The sequence below is a fragment of the Amblyomma mixtum genome, chromosome 3 (genome assembly GCF_055824585.1).
Source record: "Amblyomma mixtum isolate Tamu chromosome 3, ASM5582458v1, whole genome shotgun sequence".
In the NCBI taxonomy this organism is placed as follows: Eukaryota; Metazoa; Arthropoda; class Arachnida; order Ixodida; family Ixodidae; genus Amblyomma; species Amblyomma mixtum.
The window spans coordinates 6,581,899-6,605,321 of NC_143014.1; the positions used below are offsets into that span (position 1 = coordinate 6,581,899).

The 23,423-nt window shown below is 46.7% G+C and overlaps 1 protein-coding gene and 1 pseudogene across 1 annotated transcript in view; one reads left to right on the forward strand and one right to left on the reverse strand.

Moving 5' to 3' along the window:
- The window catches only part of LOC149349156 (uncharacterized), a 110,739-nt gene extending 90,435 nt beyond the window's left edge, over positions 1-20,304 (forward strand). Inside the window, exons 4-5 of the mRNA XM_089576746.1 lie at positions 15,058-15,255; positions 19,925-20,304. Of these exons, the coding sequence (XP_089432872.1) occupies positions 15,058-15,255; positions 19,925-20,200 (474 nt within the window). The 3' untranslated portion in view covers positions 20,201-20,304. The remainder of the gene's footprint in view (positions 1-15,057; positions 15,256-19,924) is intronic.
- Positions 9,604-10,813, reverse strand: LOC149349157 (uncharacterized; annotated as a pseudogene).
- Positions 20,305-23,423: the final 3,119 nt, after the last annotated feature.

Sequence of the window (23,423 nt, forward strand, 5' to 3'; positions counted from 1 at the left end):
CTGGAGTGAAATTAGGACGTAGGTTCCGTGGCCACCGCTGCTGGCAAAAAGTCCTCCGCAGCTCGATGATGCCAATTTATAGCCGCAGACTGCAGTGCCACTTGACAGGGGGTGTCCAGGAGCGGTGATGTGGCAAGGTGTCACATGTGTCGTCCACGTAAGCTGTCCATGTCATGGAAGCCAGCAGCGCCAGGCGGGATGCAGCAGTTCAGTTGCGATGATAGAACACGCGTGGAAACCACACGTGTCGTAGCGGAGGCTCTTCCGTGCGCACAGTAGGTCTGTAACAGTACAGGAGTGAAATTAGGACGTAGGTTCCGTGGCCACCGCTGCTGCCAAAACGCTAGGAAACCGTTTATTTACCTAGCGCAAGGCAAAGCACACTGCGGAAGAATGTTCTATCCGATAATAGATGGTTCAGCAGCTTACCAAGTCGTCGTCGACTGGCGTTGGATAATCCGGGAGGGCGCGGGCAGGACGGGGGTCGGCAGGGCAGAGCGGCAGTAGCACCGCGGCGAGAAGAGAGGGCGAGTCCCCCGTTCCCGCGCGAACTTCGCCTTTTAACCCCTACGACATTACCTCCCTCTTGAGCAACTTGTTGCAATCAAGAGGGGTCGTTCACCCGTCCCTAAGACGCCAGAGCGTAGGCGTGACGTCACGTCCGAGCTGAGGGTGAGGAGAGTTGCCGGGTGCCCTCCTCTCCCCATTCCCTGCGGCGTGCGCTCTCGTCTCGTGACTCAGCGCGGGGCGGCGAGGGATATCTGTATATCCCACAAGTACAGCATTACAATACAATAATGTCAGTCATCATTGTTAACCTGAAGCTAGAACAATCATATTTAAATAATATTGCAAACAGAGCAAAACGGAAAAAAGGAACGAAACGCCGACATACACGCTCACCAGGAAAGCATTCAAATATCACAAATGAAATAAAAAGATTGTACGCATTCATGGATATGTTACAGCACTCATGGAGTTCACAGGTAGGCAGCAATCAAAATATTAGTTATCCTACAATGTGTTCGTGCAGAGCACGAAGCGCGTTATACGTGCACGAAAATAAATCAAAGCCATTCAATTCACACTCGTTTATTAAAGATGGAAGCAGATAAAAGAGCTCTTTTAACAAATTTAGGCGAGGAGTGGGCACAAGCAAGGTTTCTTTATGCCTTGTTTTATAAGCGCAGTCTCTTGCTTGCATTTTGGTGATCCTATGCAAGTTGTCGATATTGTTTCTTGTTTTTCTTTTAAGTCTCAAGCTTAACCGATATCTATAAAGGATGAAGATTTTAATTATTTTTGAAGCACGGAAAAGGTTCGCCCTGGGCGCTGCATAAGGGGCATTCTACATATGACGTGTGTATTTATTTTCCAGTAGGTGAATCGTCGGTAGGGTAGAACCTGGGGCCGTTACCCAGACCAAATGGTAGTAGTTATGATGAGAGCAAAACAGTGTGTTGTATAATGACAGTTTCACACATCCAAGGAGTAGGGATCGCATGCGACCTATCATTCCGGTAAACTGATCTAGCTTTTGTGATACATGACCATCACACGACATATCCAGTGAAAATACTACCCCAAGACAATTAAAGTGTTCGACAATATCAATTGTATGGTTATTGAGCAGAATATTTAGATTTGGAGGGAAATATTTATTTTTCTCTCGAAAGATTACTGCCTTTGTTTTCTTTTCATTAATCCACATGGCGTTGACAGTGACCCAGGAATGTAATAATTTCAATGTAATATTCCATAAATAAATTATTTCTTGCAAATCGGACAGTGAAAAGAAGAGGCTTATATCTTCACTTCACTTCACTTTATTACCTTAAAGGCCCCCAGGATTGGGGGTATTACATAAGGGGTGGGTTACATTGAAAAATCAGATTGAATAAACAAAGAAAAAATCGTAAGATACAAATATTATTCGCTGTTAAAGGTAGCAGTTAAACAGTTCGCAAATGTTGATGGGCAGGTGATTGCGGCGATGTAGTGTGGAAGGCTGTTCCAGTCCTTGGCTGAGCTTGGAAAGAATGACGATGCAAATGTAGTTGTACGCGTACATGGCCGGGCTACTTGAAGGGGATGAGCAATGCGGAGGGAAATGCGTGCCGGCTGATTGATGCAGGGAGGACGACGAAGTGAGCTGAAATAAAATTTGTGAAACAAGCACATACTAGTAATACGACGCCTACAAGCCAGGGATGTTAATCCTGCCTCTGCTTTTATTGCTGATATACTTACATTATATGAATAGCACGAATGTATGAATCTTGTGGCTCGATTTTGTACTGTTTCTAGGTAATTTATTAGATAATTTCGTTAGGGCTCCAAATAGCAGAGGCGTATTCTAATTTAGAACGGACAAGTGATTTGTAGGCAAGCAATTTTAGGTTTTGTGGCGCATGACGTAGATGTCGTTTTAAGAATCCAAGGCTTCTGTTAGCGGATGATATGATTTTAGTGACATGCGCGTTCCAGGTTAGATCATTGGACAATGTTACTCCGAGGTATTTGTAAGTCTGAGCTAAATCTACCGTGACGTGCGAGATTTTATAGGAGAAGAGGACAGGATTACGTTTTCGGTGAAATTACATGTCTTTGCATTTATTGGTGTTTAGTTCCATGAGCCAGTTGTTGCACCAGTCCTGTACGCTGATTAAGTCATTCTGGAGGGCGAACTGATCAGTGTTGATAGTGCGATAGTGCGATCACTGTTGATAGTGCGATAGATGACACAGTCATCGGCAAAAATACGGACGTTACAAGAGACATGCGTTGGAAGGTCATTAATGTATATTAAAAATTATAGCGGACCAAGGACTGATCCTTGCGGGAAACCTGATGTTACCGGAACAGAGCTAGAGGCTTGATTATTAACGTTAACAAACTGCGTGCGGTTAGAAAGGAATTAGCTTATCCACTGTGGATGAAGGTTTAACCAGGACAGTTTTAGTAGTAAGCGTTTGTGGGGTACTTTGTCAAATGCTTTCGCGAAGTCCAGGAATATTGCGTCAGTTTGTAGGTTACAGTCAAGGTTCACATTCAGGTCATGGATGAAAATAGCCAACTGTGTATCGCACGATATGTTCTGTTGAGCAGGATGAAAAAATTTATAGAGTCAAGAAAGTTCATTATATGAGAATAAATGACATGTTCCATGATTTTGCATGGCACATTGTTAAAGAGATGGGAGGGTAATTAAGGGGTGATTCTTTGTTACCTGATTTGAAGACCGGAACAACCTTCCCCACCTTCCAATCACTGGGTATTCTACCTGTGGAAAGTGATTGTGCAAACAGTTCTGACAGGTTGGAGGGGAGGAATAACCGCTAGCTTGACAGGACTGAAGAACGAGAAGAGGACAGGACCAGCGGTAACTAGCAACTGAAGTTTATTGAAAAAAGACATGTAGCAGCAAAGGTTGCATCTGCGCATAGCGTACGAGAACGGAGATAGTGACACGTGAAACACAGGAGATAGTTAATGAAATACATCGAAAGGAACAAAAAACAAACAAAAAACAATGAAATGCCCGTCACAGGTTTAACAGAAACCGGGTCTCTTTATCTAAAAGCGCCACGGAAGGCTCACTCACACACATATCAAGCCCAAGTTTGCGCATGTGAGCCGCTTCTAAAAGCTCTCTTTCAAGCCTCGACCTGCCCCTTCCGATGATGGTGGCTTTGTTGAACTGTGGGTAGCAGCCATCGCATTCCCTGCAGTGTCGCGGCAGATTAGCGCCATATCAGGTTTCAAGGACCGGAAGTGCTGTCGTAGCCTATCGTTTAGACAATGACCGTCTGGCCAACGTATACTCTGCCGCATCGCAACGGGAACTGGTATACCACATCAGTGGCACAGTTGACATATCTGTGTTCATGTTTCGTCGTGCACGCGACCCTGCGCCTACCTTCCGCCACGAGCCCGCAGAGCTGTGATAGCTTGCAAGGGGCTGAAAAAGCAATTTGAATGCCTTGCCTACCTGCCACCCTCTTGAGGTTATGGGCCATCTTGTGCACATAGGGCACAACTTCAAGCGGCCTTTTGTCCAGAGGGATCGCCTCCTCTTGGCCACGCACCTTGTTCCGCAGTTTCCACAACAGAGATTCCGCCACTGCTTGGAGAACGGGTGGTGGAAAGCCTGACTGCAGTAACTTATCCACTTGGGCCTGAAAACTACCTGCAGCTTTGTGCTTGCAAGACTTCAAGAGAGCTGACCTCATACAGGTCATGGCTATGCCTCTCTTAATTAGTTTGGAGTGGCAGGAAGAGAAGGGTAACACGGCCTTTTTTGAACGCGGCCTGCAGGCCCAGCACACGTGGTCATTGGCGCTGAAAGAAAGCTGCAAGTCTAAAAACTGAATGCACTGTTCTTGCTGTTTTTCAAGGGTGAAGTTTAAGGAATGGGAACCATGCTTGAAAACCGCAAGTACGTCCCCGGCGACTGTGTCATGACGGGCTTCGTGGTCAACAATTACAAGCAGTAAGAAATCATCCACATATCTGAAAACTTTTTCAACACCAAGGTTGGCAGCGTCAAGCTGAAGCTGAAGCTTGCGGTCAAACTTAGCAAGGAAAATTTCACACAGCACCGGCGCAACGCAGGATCCAATGCAGATGCCCCGTTTCTGGGTGTACAGGTTCCCTTTAAATTTAACAAGGGTTGCGCAAAGGTAGTACCTTAGTAACTCTAAAAACCCGTCTCTGGAGACACCACAATCGTTTTGGAAAGATACAACACCTGAAAGATCAATAAGCTCGCTGACCGCGGAAAAAAGTTCGTCGTGCGGAATGGAATAAAATAGCTCTTCAATGTCAATTGAAATGCTGAAATTCGCGCCGATGACACTCTCCTGCAGCACGGCTGTCACGCTAGCCGAGCTCGCAACCTTGAACGGATCTTCAGGACTGAGGTTGTTGAGGTGCTTCATGAGGTACCTGCTTAGGACACCCTGCCAGCTGCCTTTCTCGGTGACGATGGTTCGTAGAGGGCACGAGTCTTTATGCGTCTTTGCAGAAAAGAACACAGACAGGGCATCTGCCTTAATACCTTTCACTTGGTTGTGTAGGGCTTGAAGGTCCATCTCCTCGAGCAAATTCAGTGCAGCTTGCTTGACCTTAGAGGGTTTTAGTCTCGTCACGTTGAAATTTTTGGTCACTCCCTGCTGGGCCTTCTCGCGGAACACACTTTGTGGGAGAACTGTAGAAGCCGCCTTCCTAATCGGATAGGAGCAATGTAAGCTCACCCCTGCGCAAATCTTCAGCGACTCTACCCAGGAGATCGTGGCTGTGCGATTTATGAGGAAAATACATCATTACTACATCCACACCGTCTAAATGGCAGCGCTGACGTTCTTCCTTGGGTGCTTTGTCCGCTATCCGCCGCACGAGTGCGAGCATGCCGTGCTTGCTGACTGGCGCATCCAAACAATGTTTAGGCCCCCGCTCGAGTAAAGCTTGTACCTGTTCTGTGAGGGAAGCTCTAGACAAGCAGGAAACAGGTACCATTTCAGCAGCCACCTCTCTGCGTTTCCTCGGGAGGCTCAACCGCTGGTGATTCCAAAGGAAGTCCACGGACGAGCGGGCCGCTTTCTGATAGTCGGACAGGGTCCTCTGTCCCTGACTCCCGCGACCGCACCACTCGAAGCAGAGTAGTTTCAACCACTCTTGAAGAAGTCGCACCTGAGGCCAGCATTCCGCTTTCAAAATTTTTGTGATTCTTCTCCAGTGCCCAATTGAAGGGGGAAAAGCCCCGAACGCTTTCTCGATGTCCGGGGGGCAGATAGAAGCACGAAGGAAATAGCCATAGGTTCTTGCTCGGCACTCAGTTGAAGCGATAAGGCTAGCACAGAAACCACACTTGCTGCTGGACGGATAGTGACATAAAAAAAGAGCCCAATGTAGGAGAAATAAGGTTCAACAAGGGGAAGCTTTGGGCCAGTTGGTCTGACATGTTGGAGGGGAGGAATAACCGCTAGCTTGACAGGACTGAAGAACGAGAAGAGGACAGGACGAGAAGTAACTAGCAACTGAAGTTTATTGAAAAAAGACATGTAGCAGCAAAGGTTGCATCTGCGCAGAGCGTACGAGAACGGAGATAGTGACACGTGGAACACACGAGATAGTTAATGAAATACATCGAAAGGAACAAAAAATGAACAAAAACAATGAAATGCTCCTATCCGATAAGGAAGGCGGCTTCACAGCCCTCCCACAAAGTGTGTTCCGCGAGAAGGCCCAGCAGGCAGTGACCAAAAATTTCAACGTGACGAGACTAAAACCCTCTAAGGTCAAGCAAGCTGCACTGAATTTGCTCGAGGAGATGGACCTTCAAGGCCTACACAACCAAGTGAAAGGTATTAATGCAGATGCCCTGTCTGTGTTCTTTTCTGCAAAGACGCATAAAGACTCGTGCCCTCTACGAACCATCGTCACTGAGAAAGGCAGCTGGCAGGGTGTCCTAAGCAGGTACCTCATGAAACACCTTAACAACCTCTGTCCTGAAGATCCGTTCAAGGTTGCGAGCTCGGCTAGCGTGACAGCCGTGCTGCAGGAGAGTGTCATCGGCGCGAATTTCAGCATTTCAATTGACATTGAAGAGCTCTTTTATTCCATTCCGCACGACGAACTTTTTTCCGCGGTCAGCGAGCTTATTGATCTTTCAGGTGTTGTATTTTTCCAAAACGATTGTGGTGTCTCCAGAGACGGGTTTTTAGAGTCACTAAGGTACTACCTTTGCGCAACCCTCGTTAAATTTGAAGGGAACCTGTACACCCAGAAACGGGGCATCTGCATTGGATCCTGCGTTGCGCCGGTGCTGTGTGAAATTTTCCTTGCTAAGTTTGACCGCAAGCTTCAGCTTCAGCTTGACGCTGCCAACCTTGGTGTTGAAAAATTTTTCAGATATGTGGATGATTTCTTACTCCTTTTAATTGTTGACCACGAAGCCAGTCATGACACAGTCGCCGGGGACGTATTTGCGGTTTTCAAGCATTGTTCCCATTCCTTAAACTTCACCCTTGAAAAACAGCAAGAACAGTGCATTCAGTTTTTAGACTTGCAGCTTTCTTTTAGCGCCAATGACCACGTGTGCTGGGCCTACAGGCCGCGTTCAAAAAAGGCCGTGTTACCCTTCTCTTCCTGCCACTCCAAACTAATTAAGAGAGGCATAGCCATGACCTGTATGAGGTCAGCTCTCTTGAAGTCTTGCCAGCACAAAGCTGCAGGTAGTTTTCAGGGCCAAGTGGATAAGTTGCTGCAGTCAGGCTTTCCACCACCCGTTCTCCAAGCAGTGGCGGAATCTCTGTTGTGGAAACTGCGGAACAAGGCGCGTGGCCAAGAGGAGGCGATCCCTCTGGACAAAAGGCCGCTTGAAGTTGTGCCCTGTGTGCACAAGATGGCCCATAACCTCAAGAGGGTGGCAGGTAGGCAAGGCATTCAAATTGTTTTTTCAGCCCCTTGCAAGCTATCGCAGCTCTGCGGGCGCGTGGCGGAAGGTAGGCGCAGGGTCGCGTGCACGACGAAACATGAACACAGATATGTCAACTGTGCCACTGATGTGGTATACCAGTTCCCGTTGCGATGCGGCAGAGTATACGTTGGCCAGACGGGTCAATGTCTAAACGATAGGCTACGATAGCACTTCCGGTCCTTGAAACCTGGTAATGGCGCTAATCTGCCGAGACACTGCAGGGAATGCGATGGCTGCTACCCACAGTTCAACAAAGCCACCATCATCGGAAGGGGCAGGTCGAGACTTGAAAGAGAGCTTTTAGAAGCGGCACACATGCGCAAACTTGGGCTTGATATGTGTGTGAGTGAGCCTTCCGTGGCGCTTTTAGATAAAGAGACCCGGTTTCTGTTAAACCTGTGACGGGCATTTCATTGTTTTTTGTTCGTTTTTTGTTCCTTTCGATGTATTTCATTAACTGTCTCGTGTGTTCCACGTGTCACTATCTCCGTTCTCGTACGCTATGCGGAGATGCAACCTTTGCTGCTACATGTCTTTTTTCAATAAACTTCAGTTGCTAGTTACCGCTCGTCCTGTCCTCTTCTCGTTCTTCAGTCCTGTCAAGCTAGCGGTTATTCCTTCCCTCCAACATGTCAGACCAACTGGCCCAAAGCTTCCCCTTGTTGAGTTTTGACAGAAACGCTGCGGAAGCATGGCAAGTATTTTTTAGGAACTCGGGGGTGATATCATCAGCACCCGCAGAAGATGACATCTTGATATTTTCAATGATAGATATAATGCCGTGCACAGAAAAGATGATTGGAGGCATATGCGAACTCAGGTTTTCAGTTAGGGTGCAAAGTGGCATATCAGTTTCGTTTGTGAAAACGGATGAAAAAGCGGCGTTAAAAATATTAGCACATTCAGTGCCACTGGTCATCTCGCCAAGTGGGTTAGCAAGTGTGATGACCGGCGCCTGTTCAGGGTTTAATCTCCTCGGGTTATTTGTTAGAATCTTGGGGAGGTCAGTTTGGAAAAATGTTCGTTTGGCATCACGGATAGACTGCAGGTATGTTGACTCGGCTGCGTAATATTTGTTCCATGCGCATGCACTCCGGTTACGTTTAGCTGCACGGAAAAATCTCTTCTTTTTGTTTTCAAGTGTTTTAAAATGCTTTATGAACCATGGTTTGTTGGGATTGGCACTAATGTAATGGTGGGAATAAACTTCGCTGTAAGTTCTATAATTTTAGTTTTAAAAATAAGCCAGTTTTCCTCAATTGATCGATCATCGAAACTTGTATCAAAGTTTGGAAAGAACGCCATTAAATGATTATTGATTTCTTCGTAATTCGCTCTGTCATAAAGGGGAATCGTTTTAGGGAATGTTTGGCGCGATTCGGGGATGAAGGTGAAAGTAGCGTGTAAAACTTTGTGGTCACTAATTTCGCGGAGAGAAGTAAGCGATGATAAACTTTCCGGGTGGTTAGTTAGACTGAGGTCCAGGATATTGGAGGATTCATGTGTCACGCGTGTGCGTTCAGTTGCTAACTGTGTAAGATTGAAATTCAAACAAACGTCGACAAAATTCGTCATTTCAGTATTGTCTGTTGGTGTTGGGTTCAGCCAGTCAATGGATGGGTAATTAAAATCACTGAAAAGAAGAATGCGCGCGTTGGGATATTTGCTAGTTATTTGATTTAGACTATCGCTTAACTTTGAGGAAAGATTGGACTACTGGAGGGGGGTCGGTAGCAGACGCCTAGTATGACGATTTGTGGTACGGAACGGCAGATTATCCAAGGTATTTCAAGCTCTGATTGGATGTTAATGACAGAACAAGGCAAGAGCTGCTTAGTGGCAATAAGAACACCTCCTCCTCGTGAACCTTTGCGGTCCTTTCGGAAAACGTTAAAATTTGATAAATCAGCTAAAACTTCCGGATCGGTGACGTCGTCTGTTAGCCACGTTTCTGTTAGTACAAGTATATTGCTGGAAGATGATGAAACAAGATTACAAATGTGTTCACGCTTGGGAAGGAAACTACGTATGTTGGTAAAGATAAGAGAAAAAGAAAGATTTGGAAGTTTACCGCAAGGGCTGTTACAAGGAAGATTAGTAGTGGCGCGACGATAAGACTTATGCTATGAGATTTCGTGTACAGACTGTGATAACTTGTCGAATGCATAGCGTTTAGAACCGCTGCACAAAGTTTTCTAGCGCAAGGAAAATTTAGTGGTAGTAGCTTTCGCAAACGTTACGAGGTGCCTTCGCGCTTCTCGGACAGGGCGTGAAAAGTCCTCCCCTATGCTGTAATTGGTGCCTTTTAACTTTTGGCCACTTGAAAGAATCATCTCTTTGGTTTAAAAAAAATGTAAATTTCACTATTATGGGTCGAATGCGCTCAGGAGAATGACGCCCGAGACGATGAGCCCTTTCAATTTCTTTAGGGTCAATGGAGAGATCTAACTGATCACGGCAGAGGCGGAGGACCGTTTCTTCAGATTCCGAGTACGTTTCAGATGTATTCTAATCTTTAATGTTGTAAAAGATTAAATTGTTACGTCGCGAGCGATTTTCGGCGTCATCCAAACGGGCTTCTATACCTCTGATTTCTTTGGCTGTTTGGGTAGTGTTAACGCAGATCGTGTCCATGTCGGTGCGTAGGGTTACAACATCTTGATAATGAATTTCTAGGGCGGATAACCTGTTACTAAGATCAGAAATACCTTGTACCGTAGTTGTAAGTTGATTTCTACGACCTTGGACCTCGACTATTAATTGTGACTGACCATCAGACAGTTTCTTCAGTTCCTCTAGAACCTTTTCGGGGCCTGGGTTTGATTCATCATCGCCAGCCAAGAGCAACAGGGCACGCACGACATCAGCACATTCAAGAGCAACGGAAAGGCAGCTCTGTGGGCTCGGTAGCTGCAGGAGGCAGTAATTGCTCGATTTTTTCGTGAAAAGAGAGTATTGTTTACTGACCTGCGTGGACAAAACGAGCGGGTTTGATGACTGCATCGTGGCACAGCCACCGAGCCCACAGGGCTTCGAGCGCGGGTGATGCGGTTTTACAGGCGCCGTAGCTGCTGCTGTCGATGACCTTGGGTGAGTCCGGGGGCAGTCGAGGTGGTCGAGGAATAGCAGCGGTGGCGCTGCCGGACAGGTTGAAGCCGCAGGCTGCTGTGCAGACAAGCCGGCGGGAGATTCCAAGCGAAAGGATTCGATGGCACAGGTGGCATGCGAAGGGGCGGGAACCAGGGACAGGAATAGCATCTGGGTGATGAGCGGTGCAAAAACCTGCGTGGCGAAAACGAGCGGGTTTGATGACTGCATCGTGGCACAGCCACCGATCCCATCGTCGGCATATATTAGATATTTTGCAGTCGGAGATATATTAACAACATCGTTGATATATATATTGAAGAGCAACGGCCCTAAAATGCTCCCCTGGGGCGCTCCGCGATCTAGAGACTTAATTTCAGAAGTTTGAAGGCTAGTTGCGGGTTGAAGGCTAGATCACATAGATGCTCCAGGGCGGACTTAACAGCACACTTTTAATACTTGAACCCAGGGCTCAAGCAAAACAAAATGGCTGGGAAATTCTTCAGCGCGACACGCACGGCACAAAACAGCATAGGCTACTGCGCGCGTACGCGGCTTTAGCCAAATACAAGCCTAGTTTCTTAGCGACAGAGATTGGGCTGGAAGGCTATACAATAGCAGTGAGCGAGGTGGACTCGCACTGCCATCTATGAACTGCAGCACGTGGGACCATCTACCTGGTGGCAATTGCACAACCAGCCACACACTCCTCTGGCTTGCCGCCTGCTGCAGATACCACCGTCATCCGCCAGCTGCGAGCGAAATTGGTTACGTTTCGGAAATGTGCATACAAGGTTTCGCCACAGTCTTTCAGGAGAACGCGTTCGAAAGACTGTGTATGCACAGTCGAACCTAGCTGTGGACACATCTTCAATCCATGCTTCTGCGCGTAGTGCCGCATCCAGCGACAGTGACTCCGAGTCCGATATGGACTGACCTATAGGTCAGTTTTCATGTTCCCTTTCTTGGTGCAATAGAACGAGGAGTTCATTTCATAAATATGACATTTTTATCTCCATAATACTCAGAACTTCAGAGCATTATTGTTCTCTATTTTGCCATGCTTTGCCAAATGTCCAATTGTTCATGAAAAAACCCTGAAAAACGCTTTTTTTTTAAAGTCATTCAAAATTTCCTGAAATTTTACACCTCTGCTGGTGATGACGCGCAAAGGACGTACTGTAAAGGGCGATAGGCGGGCATCTGTCGGGAGGGAGGCCAGTCAGCGGGTGCTAACATGAAAAGGGAACTGTCGGAGAATCTGGCAGTGGTTATTCTATTGGCGGAGATGATCTGGATGAATGCACAGATTGTAACGGAAATTTAATGCTAGACTTCTGCGAGCGGCGCAACCAAGTTACTTTAAATAGCGAAATTAGTTTGAGGACAAATACGTGGGAATTCCGTAACAGGCAGACGACCATTGACTACTGCCTAATGTCGCAGGGCATCTATAGCAAGCTCGCAATAATGGAAAAAAATTAAGATGGGAAGTACGGCCTAGAAAATGATCATAAACGTATTAGTGTACAGCTGGGAGCCCTAGTCGAAAGAGAACTGCAAAGAAGTCAAAAAGCGAAGCAGAATTAAACGACGAAGAAATAGCGCTAATAGCAGCAGCCATCGAGGCAGGAATAGAAAAACTCCCACGGAAAAGTGGGATTATAATCAGTGAAAACGACCCATCTGTACGACCACAAACAAGTAAGTGTTGAAAACACTGGAAAGGAAAGAGGAAGCCATGAAGCTTTTGGAAAAAAGAAATTGAAATGGCCATCCAACCACCACACATGACATCAAGGGACCAGAAAGAGGCAGAGACGGCGCATTCATCTCTAGACGGAATTGACCAAAAATGTGAGTCTTATCGACAAAAGAAACTCCAAGTGCAGACCCTCGTTCAGGATAAAATAAAGCACTCCACTAATCGTTGGGTGGCTGAAGTACGCGATTCTACTATAGGTGGGCGAAGGAAATCCTGGAATCATACAAGCTGGATGAGGATTGTGGTCTGGGCTAGTGTGTCCATTGTTTGGCTAACAACCGTATATTTCTCTGTGAGCACCAGTGTATAGGTGGTAATCGGCGTCCGCCCTGTCTTGCGTGTCTTGTGCCGTGTTCCATAGCATTGTGGTATCCTGTCGAAGAATAAAATATAAGCTGGCTGTGTAAAACACTCAAAGAAAGCCAGAAGGAATTCAAGATGCCAAGAGAAAATGTATAGGTGGAGACGATGTTTTGCGCTACATTACATCACTACAATACATTACACAGCTATAAAGCTGAGTCATTTAGGAGCGATGATAGGGTAATGTACCGAAACGAGGTAAGCAATAGAGGAGAGCGCGATAGAAAGCAGCTTGGAACTGATTGATCTTAACTGAAAAAAGGTGAAAGCAAATACTCCTAAATGCACATTTGCGGGCATAGAGGAAGTTCGAATCAATCTGATTAATAAACTTGGTCAAACAAGCAAGGAAATGTTGTTAAAAGCATTGAAAACAGTCACAACAAATAATTGAAACGTAAACAGCAGGCGACAGGGTAAAATGAACTTGGTTTGTAAAGTGAAGGGAGGTAGGTAGTACATAAAGTCTTTCAGAACAATTGCGATAACATCTCTGATTTACAGGCCGGCCATGCAGGCGGTAAAATGAAAAATTAAGTCATGGGTAGAAAATAATAAGCTACTCAGAGAACTTCAGAACGGTTTGAGAAGTGGTAGGCGCTTAGATGACAGCATCTAAGCGCCTTTTCCTTGTCAACGCAATTGACTGAATTCACACATGACATCCTTCGCTTAATGGACGACAACCTTCAAATCGACGCCATCTTTTTAGATTTTTCAAAGGCCTTCGACCGTGTTCCGCACTCACACCTGCTCACAAAACTTTCTTCCCTAGGCATTCTTACAGCCTTATCACCTGGATTGAGACATTTCTTAACGGACGCACGCAGTTTACCTCAAGCAATGGTTACCACTCACCCCTCAGTAATGTTACATCAGGCTTCCCCCAGGGCGCAGGCTTATCACCATTGCTATTCCTAATTTACATAAACGATCTTTCAGTTAACACAAACGCCAAGCTACGACTATTTGCAGAAGACTGTCATATACAGCCCCATTGGTCATCCCACCGACAGTCACCTCCTGCAAAAAGACATTGATGCAATAGCTACATGGTGCAACCGATGGCTCATGCCCTTAAATCTTGAAAAATGTCAACTCTTGTCATTCTCTCGCAAGCGCACTGTAATCCAGCACACTTACAGCATTAACACGGTTCCGATGGCTCCAACAACATCCTACAAGTACCTTGGTTTGCATCTGACATCGACACTCTCTTGGGTAACTCACGTCCAAACGACATGGTCCGATCCCTCTCGTGTCCTAGGTTATCTCCGGCGAAACCTGAAATCAGCATCTCCAGATGTTAAAAAAACTGGCTTATCAAACATTCGTCCGCCCCAAACTTGAATTTGCATCATCTATCTGTCATCCATCTCAAGCATACCTTTCCGCCGAAATCGAGGCCACCCAAAATCGCGCCGTCAGGTTTATCACCTCTGAATATTCCAAAGAAGTATCACTGCACTCAAACGCTCTCTTTCCCTCCCATCCCTTAAATCACGCCGCATAATTTCACGTCTTTGCCTGCTTCATCACTTCTTCGACCATCCAGCTTCAAGACACCCACTTCTAAAATCCCCGATAAGAACTTCAAGTCGCCTCAGCCATAGCCACCCCATAGCTGGTATCAAGACCCGTACATTAGCAATGAATAGTTCATTTTTCCCCAATGCAATAACACTCTGGAATGCCCTACCTAACGACATAGTTTTATGCAACGATTCAAAATCTTTTCCTACAGAACTGGCCCGTCATCTTCAGAATAAGTGAATTCCTTGTCATTTTTACCACGTATTGATCACTGACTTTCATCTGTGCTCGCTGCCGGGAGCAAATGTTTTTTGTTTTGTATGCTTTCACTGCACATGTAAACCCTTTATCCGTTTTCTTTCTTTTTTTTCTTTAGCTTTTGAAGTTTGTTGTGTGTATTTATTGTGCGTGTGTTTTTATGCTTCTTTTATATGAATTGTAGCCCTCTCCTTATGTAATGCCCTTGGGCCTTTATGGATGAAATAAATGAAATGAAATATTCGTCCTTACCCAATGCATAAAAATAGCTAGGGCGGAAAACAAACTTACCGCTAGCCGGGCCTCGTCTACCTCGTCTCGACAAGCACGATCCAAAGCAGTATCACACTTGACAACTCTTGCTTTTATAGGCTGTGCAGGGGACGATGTAAATAACTTGAATGCGCACGTAACGGAAAGCGGTTACGGAACATCAGGAACATTGGGCAGCGGCCTCGTCACTGGCACATTCACCCACGCACGGTCATTTCCCTCTCATAGGCCGTTCGAGCATTTCGCACTATATTAGTTCTCGTCGCCGCAATAACGTGGATTAATGCGGCTGGCGCAGCGGCTGACCGAGGAGCAGGCGTTCTTGCGGATCTACCAGCTGCTCGTAGCCTACGCCACGTTCGCCCAGCACGTGGCCAACACGACCCACGGGGTGGCCAGCTGCAGCGGCCACTCGGCCAGCAAGCGTAGCACCGCCGGCGCAGCCACGGCACTCCAGGCAGCTGCCAACAGCCAGCGGAACGCCGACCAGCTGCAGGTACCTCCATTTTCATCCACCCTAATGACAAAACAGTCCGCCCACTTGAAATGGCGCGCATGCCTTACGGTTACAATCTTATTGTTACTGCGTTAGCTGCGCAGTCTTTTTTCTGCTTTCAGTGTGACGCCCTTTGACTCCGGCAGAATACGAACCTCTGCCAACCCACAACACCCTCCAGAACATTTCCACCTACCACCCAGATACTTTCTCCTCCGGCACCGAGAGCCGACGCAGCACCTGGAGCTAAAAGAAATAAACCCCCCACACACCACGCTTGCCAGAAGGCTTTCACCCGCGCCATTACCTTGCACAAGCCCAGGCAGCAGCGGAACGAAACATTGCAATGGAAGGAGAAATTGGTAAAAGCGAAATGTGTAACCAATACTGCTGACCGAGATATGTTGCATCACATCGAGTCGAATCATATGATGGGCAGACATTTTTTTTAATAACACAAATGTTTGTTTCCATTTAGAAAAACTTGCAAATGCGATGCTCATTACTGTGATTCCGTTGAACTAAGTTCAGTCCCGCAAGCATAACCTGGTAGATGCAAGAACGGGCGTTGCACCCTACTTTTCCCGTAGGAATTTGTAGTCCAGAGCGTTTTGCCGACGCTTTTAACAAATTACCGTTTCGAGCACGCGCTGCTCAAGTGCAGCTCCTACTGTCAGCAAAGACTTGGAGCAAAATTGGGAAATGTAAGTCTCTTCTAGGCACAGGAAAGTCCTTCATGCTCTCTGATCCAAAAAATGCGCTGCTTCCACCAAGTGTAGGAGGCACGAATGAATTCTTGACCAGTACCCTGCAACGGTGAGGCATAGCGTACGCAAAAGTGAAGACGTGGCCTCATCTACCTAGAGCGTATCATGACGGGTATGTGGCCACATATTCTCGCCCAAATTTCTGTTCCTTACTGAAGTACACGTTTGTGCCGTGTTGAACTGCTGTTTTTCGGAAAAGCGCCTGTTTGCAATGTGGACGCCTTCTTTTTGAATATTACAATAATAAACAGGCATGTAAATTTGGTTTACTTCTAAAGTTACTAGCAACGTTCAGCTGCTTTGGTGCCCAATTTAGTGGTTGCGAACTCAGAACAGCTCTGCACTATTGAGAAATGAACCATTGCTAGGAAAGCCTACAAGGAGTAAACGCTTTCATGGGGAAATAGCGTAAAAGACGAGGACGAAAAGAAGAGGCAGGAAAAGACAGAAGTTTAGTTAAAAAGTTAGCATATACCCATTACGTGGGTGTGGCTAAGGCACAGGCGGTGAACTACTAGAAACAGGAGCGTTTATAGAGGGGGGAAAGGAGTAGTAATAAGGTATAAGCTGAGCGATTGGACGACGCAACGACACCAGACCTGCTAACTGGGAGATCGAAGAGGGGACGATGGCTTTGTCTGGAAATTCGAATGCAACGCATATAATGCTCAGTGAAAGAGAAAACAGGAATATTAATAAAAAAGAGAAAAAAGAAAAAAGTTAAAAATTAGCAAAGGAGTCGCTAAGTTTTTAGCAGGAAATTTTGCAAAGCAAAGCGCACACTACTGTTGCTCCATGCAAACAAACAAGCGCCAATGGAAAGAATAACCGCAGTGGACGCATGCAGACCCAGCTGGTGAAATGAAATTTGTAATAGGCGCCTCCTGAAAGAAGAACAGCAGATAGTATTCCATTGTCTCAGGTTCGGCCCAAAATTGGCACAGTGGGTAAACTGCCAGACTAGATCTGTGAAGGTAGAAACTTAGGAGAGGAACCCGGCATCGCAAACGCGTGAAAGAGACCTCCAGTCTGCGCGAGCGCCAGTCTGATACTCCAAGGATGCAGAAGATGCTGACATTCAGGAGATGAAGTAAGAGCCGAGGCTGCAAATTCCTCAATATTGTGTAGCTTTGAAGCCTCACCGCAGTTCTATATCCACAGGTTGTTAAGACAGCAATTATTGGGCTGCAGAGAGAGGCCCTTGCTATGGGAAGTACAACCTCATTTATTTGAAAACCCATGTGCCCCAGTACCCAACGCAACCGCGCGAATTTAGATGAAGCCGGACCAGCTGCTTAAAGAGGCGTAATGCCCGAGACTCAGTGGAAGAGGATGATGAAGAGCAAATAGACAGAGTCCGTCATAACGATGAGTTGGGAAACGGTAGGTTCTATTCACGTAAGGCAAAAATTGATGTTATTGATTCGGCGAGATAAATTGAAGTGAAGTGAGGAAGACGGGACGAAAAGGACCAACCCAATGTAGGTGAAAAAATGCCTACACCTGCCTTTTCAGGATCCTGCCAGGCATCGGTAGGAATAAGAATATCAGAGGGAAAGGACCTTAGGTGGTCAAGCAAGAAACCGTGAAGGGGAGAAAGGGCTGAAGCTTTGCATTTGATGGGAAAATGTCATCAAAGGCAATCTGGACAGAAGGAGAGATGTTATACATTGGGCGGACTTCTGTGAAATGAATGTTTAAGGGATTAAGGAGAGCCTGCAGGAAACATATCGGCGGTGTATGCAAACGATGCCAGGCGGGGTTTAAAAAAACTGTAGGTTGGCTAAAAAATATTATACTGGAGGTGTAAAGAGGTGAGTCGCACAAATTTAAAAGAAGGTTTGCACTGTTAAAGGGCGAAACCGGGCGGATAAAATGGGATTCACGCCACAAGGAGCAGAACAGGATTAGGGACATATTTTGGAAGCCCCAGACAGAGTCGCAACACCTAACTCTCCAAGATCACAAGAGTGGGAAGTTTATAGGATGGAGCTTCTGAGAATAAAACACAGTCGAACTCCAAAATTCCGCAGACGTACAGGGTCCGTCAAAAGTTCCAAGGCCACAGGGTTTGCTTTTGAGCAACATAGTCGGGCTGTTGAGATACCCTCGAAGCTCAAAATATCTGTAGAGAATAGAAGAAGGATTGTTCTACCATCTGAGAACCTCGATAGCTCTATCGGAATCTTAAGTGCCAGGATATACCGATGAAAAGCAGACAATGTGGCCTGGGAACTTTTGACGGACCCTGTACATTTTATAGACCAGCAAGAGTGTGCGCCTTCTCATGCCTGACCTAGCGCTGCAAAGCCTATGCAGTATGCCAGTTGCCCGGACTCCTTTTACAGAAATCTACTCAATGTGTGCCCTCAAGAAAAGATTAGTGTCGTATACCACTCCGAAATTCTTCACCATTTGAATTTGACGAATTATGTGATTTCTATAAACGACGCAGATATTTACAGGATGAGAAGCCGCGAAGACTAACAAATTTCATTTCTTCACATTGAGAAACAAAGACAACCAGCTGTCAAGAATTTTGAGGTAATCCTGCAAGGTCTGATAAAGACTATGAACATGATCTGCGGAGGCAAAAAATGCCATATCATCGGCGTACACGTAAGTTTTCACATTACGAATGCATGGAATGGTGCTTAGAAAGATGTTAAAAGAACAGGGGGAATAACTGACCCTTGCATTTTGCCCCTTGTCTGTCGAAATCTCCTAGAAGAAAGACCGTTTTGGCAGCAACAAAATTCCCTGCTTTCCAAGGAAGCAGATGTCAAGGCTACGAAATAGTTTGGGAATTTCTAAAGTCTTGTAACCTGTGTAAGAGCGTCGAGTGCTCGACTGTGTCGTATGGTTTACTGACATCCAGAGTGACAAGCGCGGGAAACTCTTTGCTGTTGCGAGCGAATTTAATACGACTCTCGAGGTCAGTATGAGCACACCAAGTCGAGTAGCCCGGCCTGAAACCAATTCGACACGAATTCAAGGGATTCGCAGAAATGAAAGACATGACGCGACGGAGGAGAACCCGTTGCACCAATCTCACGAGGTTCGATGTTAATTAAATAGGGCGTATGTTGTCTAAAATGAAATCCTCCCCTTGTTTTTTAAAGCAATGGAACTATTTCCGCAAGACGCCACTCATGGGTATGCAAGGACCTTTAATGGAATGGTTAACTAGAGCCAATAAGTCTACAATAGATTCGTTAAACGAAATTTTTAGCATAGATGAAGTGACCTTATCGGGGCCAGGAGCCGCTGGTGGGGTCTCTGCGAAAGCTCAGGCAGAGATCTGAATAATATCCCTTGAGGTGCATGTGAATCTAGCTGGACAAAGAAGTGCAGATGTAAATCGACTCTCTAGGCCACACAAAATACCCTCTAAGGCCTTGGCGATGTCAGCAGGGGACTGACTGAACGAAGGATTCAGTGTTGACATCCGGCGGAATCAGTTTGCTGCTCCTCGTGAAATTAAACAAAGGCCATATATTTTCTGAACTTGAAAAGAAATCATCATTATTTGAATTGTACTTCTCTTTTGCGCGGGAGACAGTGCGCTTAAATCTTGCTGCGGCGTACTCATAATTCAATCAATTTTTGGGCATTGATTTATGAGACGTTTCATGCAGGCTGATTTCCGTTGTCTATACGCACGCGTGCACTCCGCATTCTTCCAATTATTGGCTATACCACCGTTTGCTCTGTTCACAAAGAATTCAGATATTTGCCTCTCACTTTCTAACACTGAGCACAGATGCGTAGCCTTGGATTCGGCACTTGGGTCGGAAGTGATTTTAGGGTGTCTTCAAAGCGACTGCAATGCAGCGTTGTTGTCGTTCGGAACGAGTTACCTTACGCGCAACGGCATGTTCGTACGGCACTGCTTTGTCCAGGAGCTGCGCTGTGACGTGCGCCTGAGCAGCGCCGCGCATGGCACCCAGGCGCAGTTCGCGGCGGCCGACGCCAGCGCAGCGGGCCTCCTGCTGGACACGTACGCGGACTGCTCCAAGCGGCTGCTGGCGCACTACAGCGTGACGCTGGGCGTACAGAAGCTGCTGCATTCACTGCACGACTACCTGTTGCACCTGGTGCGCCTCAAAACTCCGTACCCTGGCGCCGACAACGCCGAGGCGCCCGCGGCAGAAGTCTTCGAGCAGGCCACCTACTGAAAGAATACCCTCGTTAAGGAGCTTCCCATCGTGCATTTCTTTATTTTACATGCACGGTTTTCACAATTTTCACGCATGGCAAAATAAATATTTTCAACCGCGAACACTCTTCGGGCGAACATTGAAACTTTCCGGTGTCCCTCCCAATGGGCTGTTCGTAGGAGCTCAAGTCCGTCCTCCTGCCGAACACTAGTTTTCGATGCATTACAAGAGCGCCGCTACAAACAAGTCAATGTTCTTAGAATGGGGCCAGCTCTCAACCTTCTCCCCCACGTGAAGACTAAAATACTCCTGAGAAAGCAGGTCATGATAAAGTAACCGTTTATACAAGAGAGGTATACAGCTCATTTACGCTGACAATAAAAAGAAAATACATGGAAGCTAACAAAGTCTCACTACCTGTCCTTGAAAATTCAGAGCGAAATAGCATAGCATGGAGGTTTACTGATACATTCACCTATGAAATAGAAGTGCAGGCTGCCGCACTATGCTTCGTCTCACCGCTTTAATAGATTGGAGACACAGCGTGCGGTTATGGCGCCAACGTCCGGTTGCTCACACACTGTATCGCTCAGTCATGCAGAGGCCCATTTACACGTTTTTATTTAAGCAACCGAATACACACAAAGTTTAGTGTCCATGAGCAGCAATGTTAATCAGCACTCAAGCGCAAACACGGCAATGATCACGAAACGTACCCTTCAACCTTCGAAAAGCAGAAACCTTTAATGGAGAAGGCAAATTTTTTAGCCAATTTAATTTCTAGTGGCACGATATTCCATATTTTCGCCCCATTATACTGAATTACGCGCTGTCCGTAGGTGTTTAGCTTTAGAGGGTAGCTAAAATTTATATTTCAGGCATGCGAGGTATTCCTATCAGGCAACACAAAAATGTTGTTTGAAAGAGTCTAATTATTTCCTGTAAAGCTATTTCCAACCTTCGCGAGTTTCGCCTCATACAAGAAATGACGCTACAGAATTCGCAGCCTATTAAAGAAGGGAGCACTGGAATGATATTAGTTGGAGTATATTATTATACACAGTGCTCTTTCCTGCAATGAAAAAAATAGAAAAAATAGAAAAAACGTATAGGACCTCTAAGTGGTTTCCACGATTCGCAGCTGTATGTTAAATGGCATTGAAACAAGAGAAAGCACTTAATTTTTGGCACAGATATGTCCAGCAATCTCCGCGTTTTAAATAGTACATAACAAGCTGAAGCAAAATTCCAGCAAAGAGCGCGACTTTTGAGTCAGCTTTGGCAGGTGACTGGTGTGATGCATGGTTCTTCATACGCGCGCGTTCGTGAGCGCGCGTTCATGCGAAGGAGCAGGGAAGTTTCCAGGGGCGCAGCGACGTTTATTCCCGCATGTTCGTGGGTGCGTGGCTGGCCGAGATAAGCCCGCGCGTAGGTTGCGGCGCACGCCTTTTATTCGTTTTGGCGCGCCTGCGCATTAGCGACGGCGGGGATAGCCGGACACCCCATCCTCCCCTTTTATATTGGCTAATTTAACAAGCTAAACTCCAGCTTGATATCTGTCCGGTGGTCGACGGTCTCTGGTCGGGTAGCGTCTTGCACCTGCCGTCTGGAACTCTTGCGAAGCGGCAGGACCACTGGTGGTAGGTGCGGAGGATGTCACTGGGTCGACACTTGGTGGAAACGCCAGGAACTCGTATCATTCCTGGTTAGATGCCTCGCGGTCCGGATCCGTGATACGCGCGAGCAGCTTTTCCTTGTGACGACGCCAGGTGAATACTGCCTCTGGGTGTGGTAGCACGAACGGTAAAAGACATTGGGCCGGACTGCCCCACAACAACACCAGGGACCCAGTCTGGTCTGCCTCGATAATTGCGAGCCATCACTTGGTCACCGACTGCTATGTCACGATCACGACATGGGCGAGCCACGGATTGCGTGAACTGATTATATGCAGCCCTTCCTCCCACCGCTGGCTTGACAACATCGAGTCGATTTCGCAGCCGTCGTCCTAGTAGCAAGTTTGCTGGTGACTCAGTTCTTGTCGCATGGGGCGACTTGCGATAGGTAAGCAAAAACTTGTGAATCCTCAAATGTAATGTGTATGCTCCGATAGACTTACGAGGAGAGTTTTTAAGTGTCTGAATAAAACGCTCTGCAAGCCCGTTAGAGCTGGGATGATACGGTGCAGTAAGCACGTGACGACAGACCAATTCTTTCACAAATAGCTTGAACTCTTGGAAGTAAACTGCGGGCCGTTATCAGTGACCATGGTTTCTGGGAAACCAAACCGCGCAAACAGCTCTCTCAGTCTGGCAACTGTAGCGTCTGACGTAGTCGAGCGCATAACAAACACTTCCGGCCACTTGGAATGCGCGTCCACGACTACAAGAAACATTGCGTTCAAAAAGGGGCCAGCAAAATCTATATGTACGCGCTGCCATGGTGCTGTTGGGCAAGACCAAGAATGCAGGGGCGCTTTGCACGGCTCGGAACGTTGTCTTGACAACTTACGCAGGCCTTGACACGATTCTCGAGGTCCGCCTCGATGGACGGCCACCACACGTAGATGCGCGCCAGTTGCTTGCTGCGCACGATGCCTGGGTGCCCTTCGTGGAGTTCGTCCAGCAGCAAGTTGCGCAACTTTGCCGGCACGATCACTCGCATCCCGAACATGATGCAGCCTTCGTGAACTGTGAGCTCGTTGTGTCTGTCAAAAAAAGGCTTCAAATCTTTTTCAGTCACAGACGCTGGCCACCCGACGTTAATGAAATCTATCATTTTACAAAGCAAGGAGTCCCGAGCTGTTGCTCGAGCAGTGTCCTGGTGTCACCCACACTTCGCGCACTTTTAAGCGGGAAGCTCCCAGACACCCTTAGAGCGTGTGGGGGTAGCGGTCTCGGACTCGAAGGAGATGCCCTCGACTCAGCGTGGCAAACTCAGCGGAGACCAGCTACCAAGTGACAAGAGGTTTTTGGGCGTTTGGTGCCCAGCTTTCGCCGGTCGCAAGCCAGAGAATGGGTCGGAGCCAAAGGTTTACAAAACAAATCAAAGTTTATACAGCAATGAGACGATACAGAGGATTTCACAATCACTAGTACAAACATATACAAAGTGATTAACGAAACAATGCAACTCGTGCAATGTTAAACTCGAGAGAGAGAATACAATACAAAGGAATATTGCACCTAAAGTGCACTAACACAAGAGAGAGAGGTAAACAAACAAAACACAATTTGTTCAC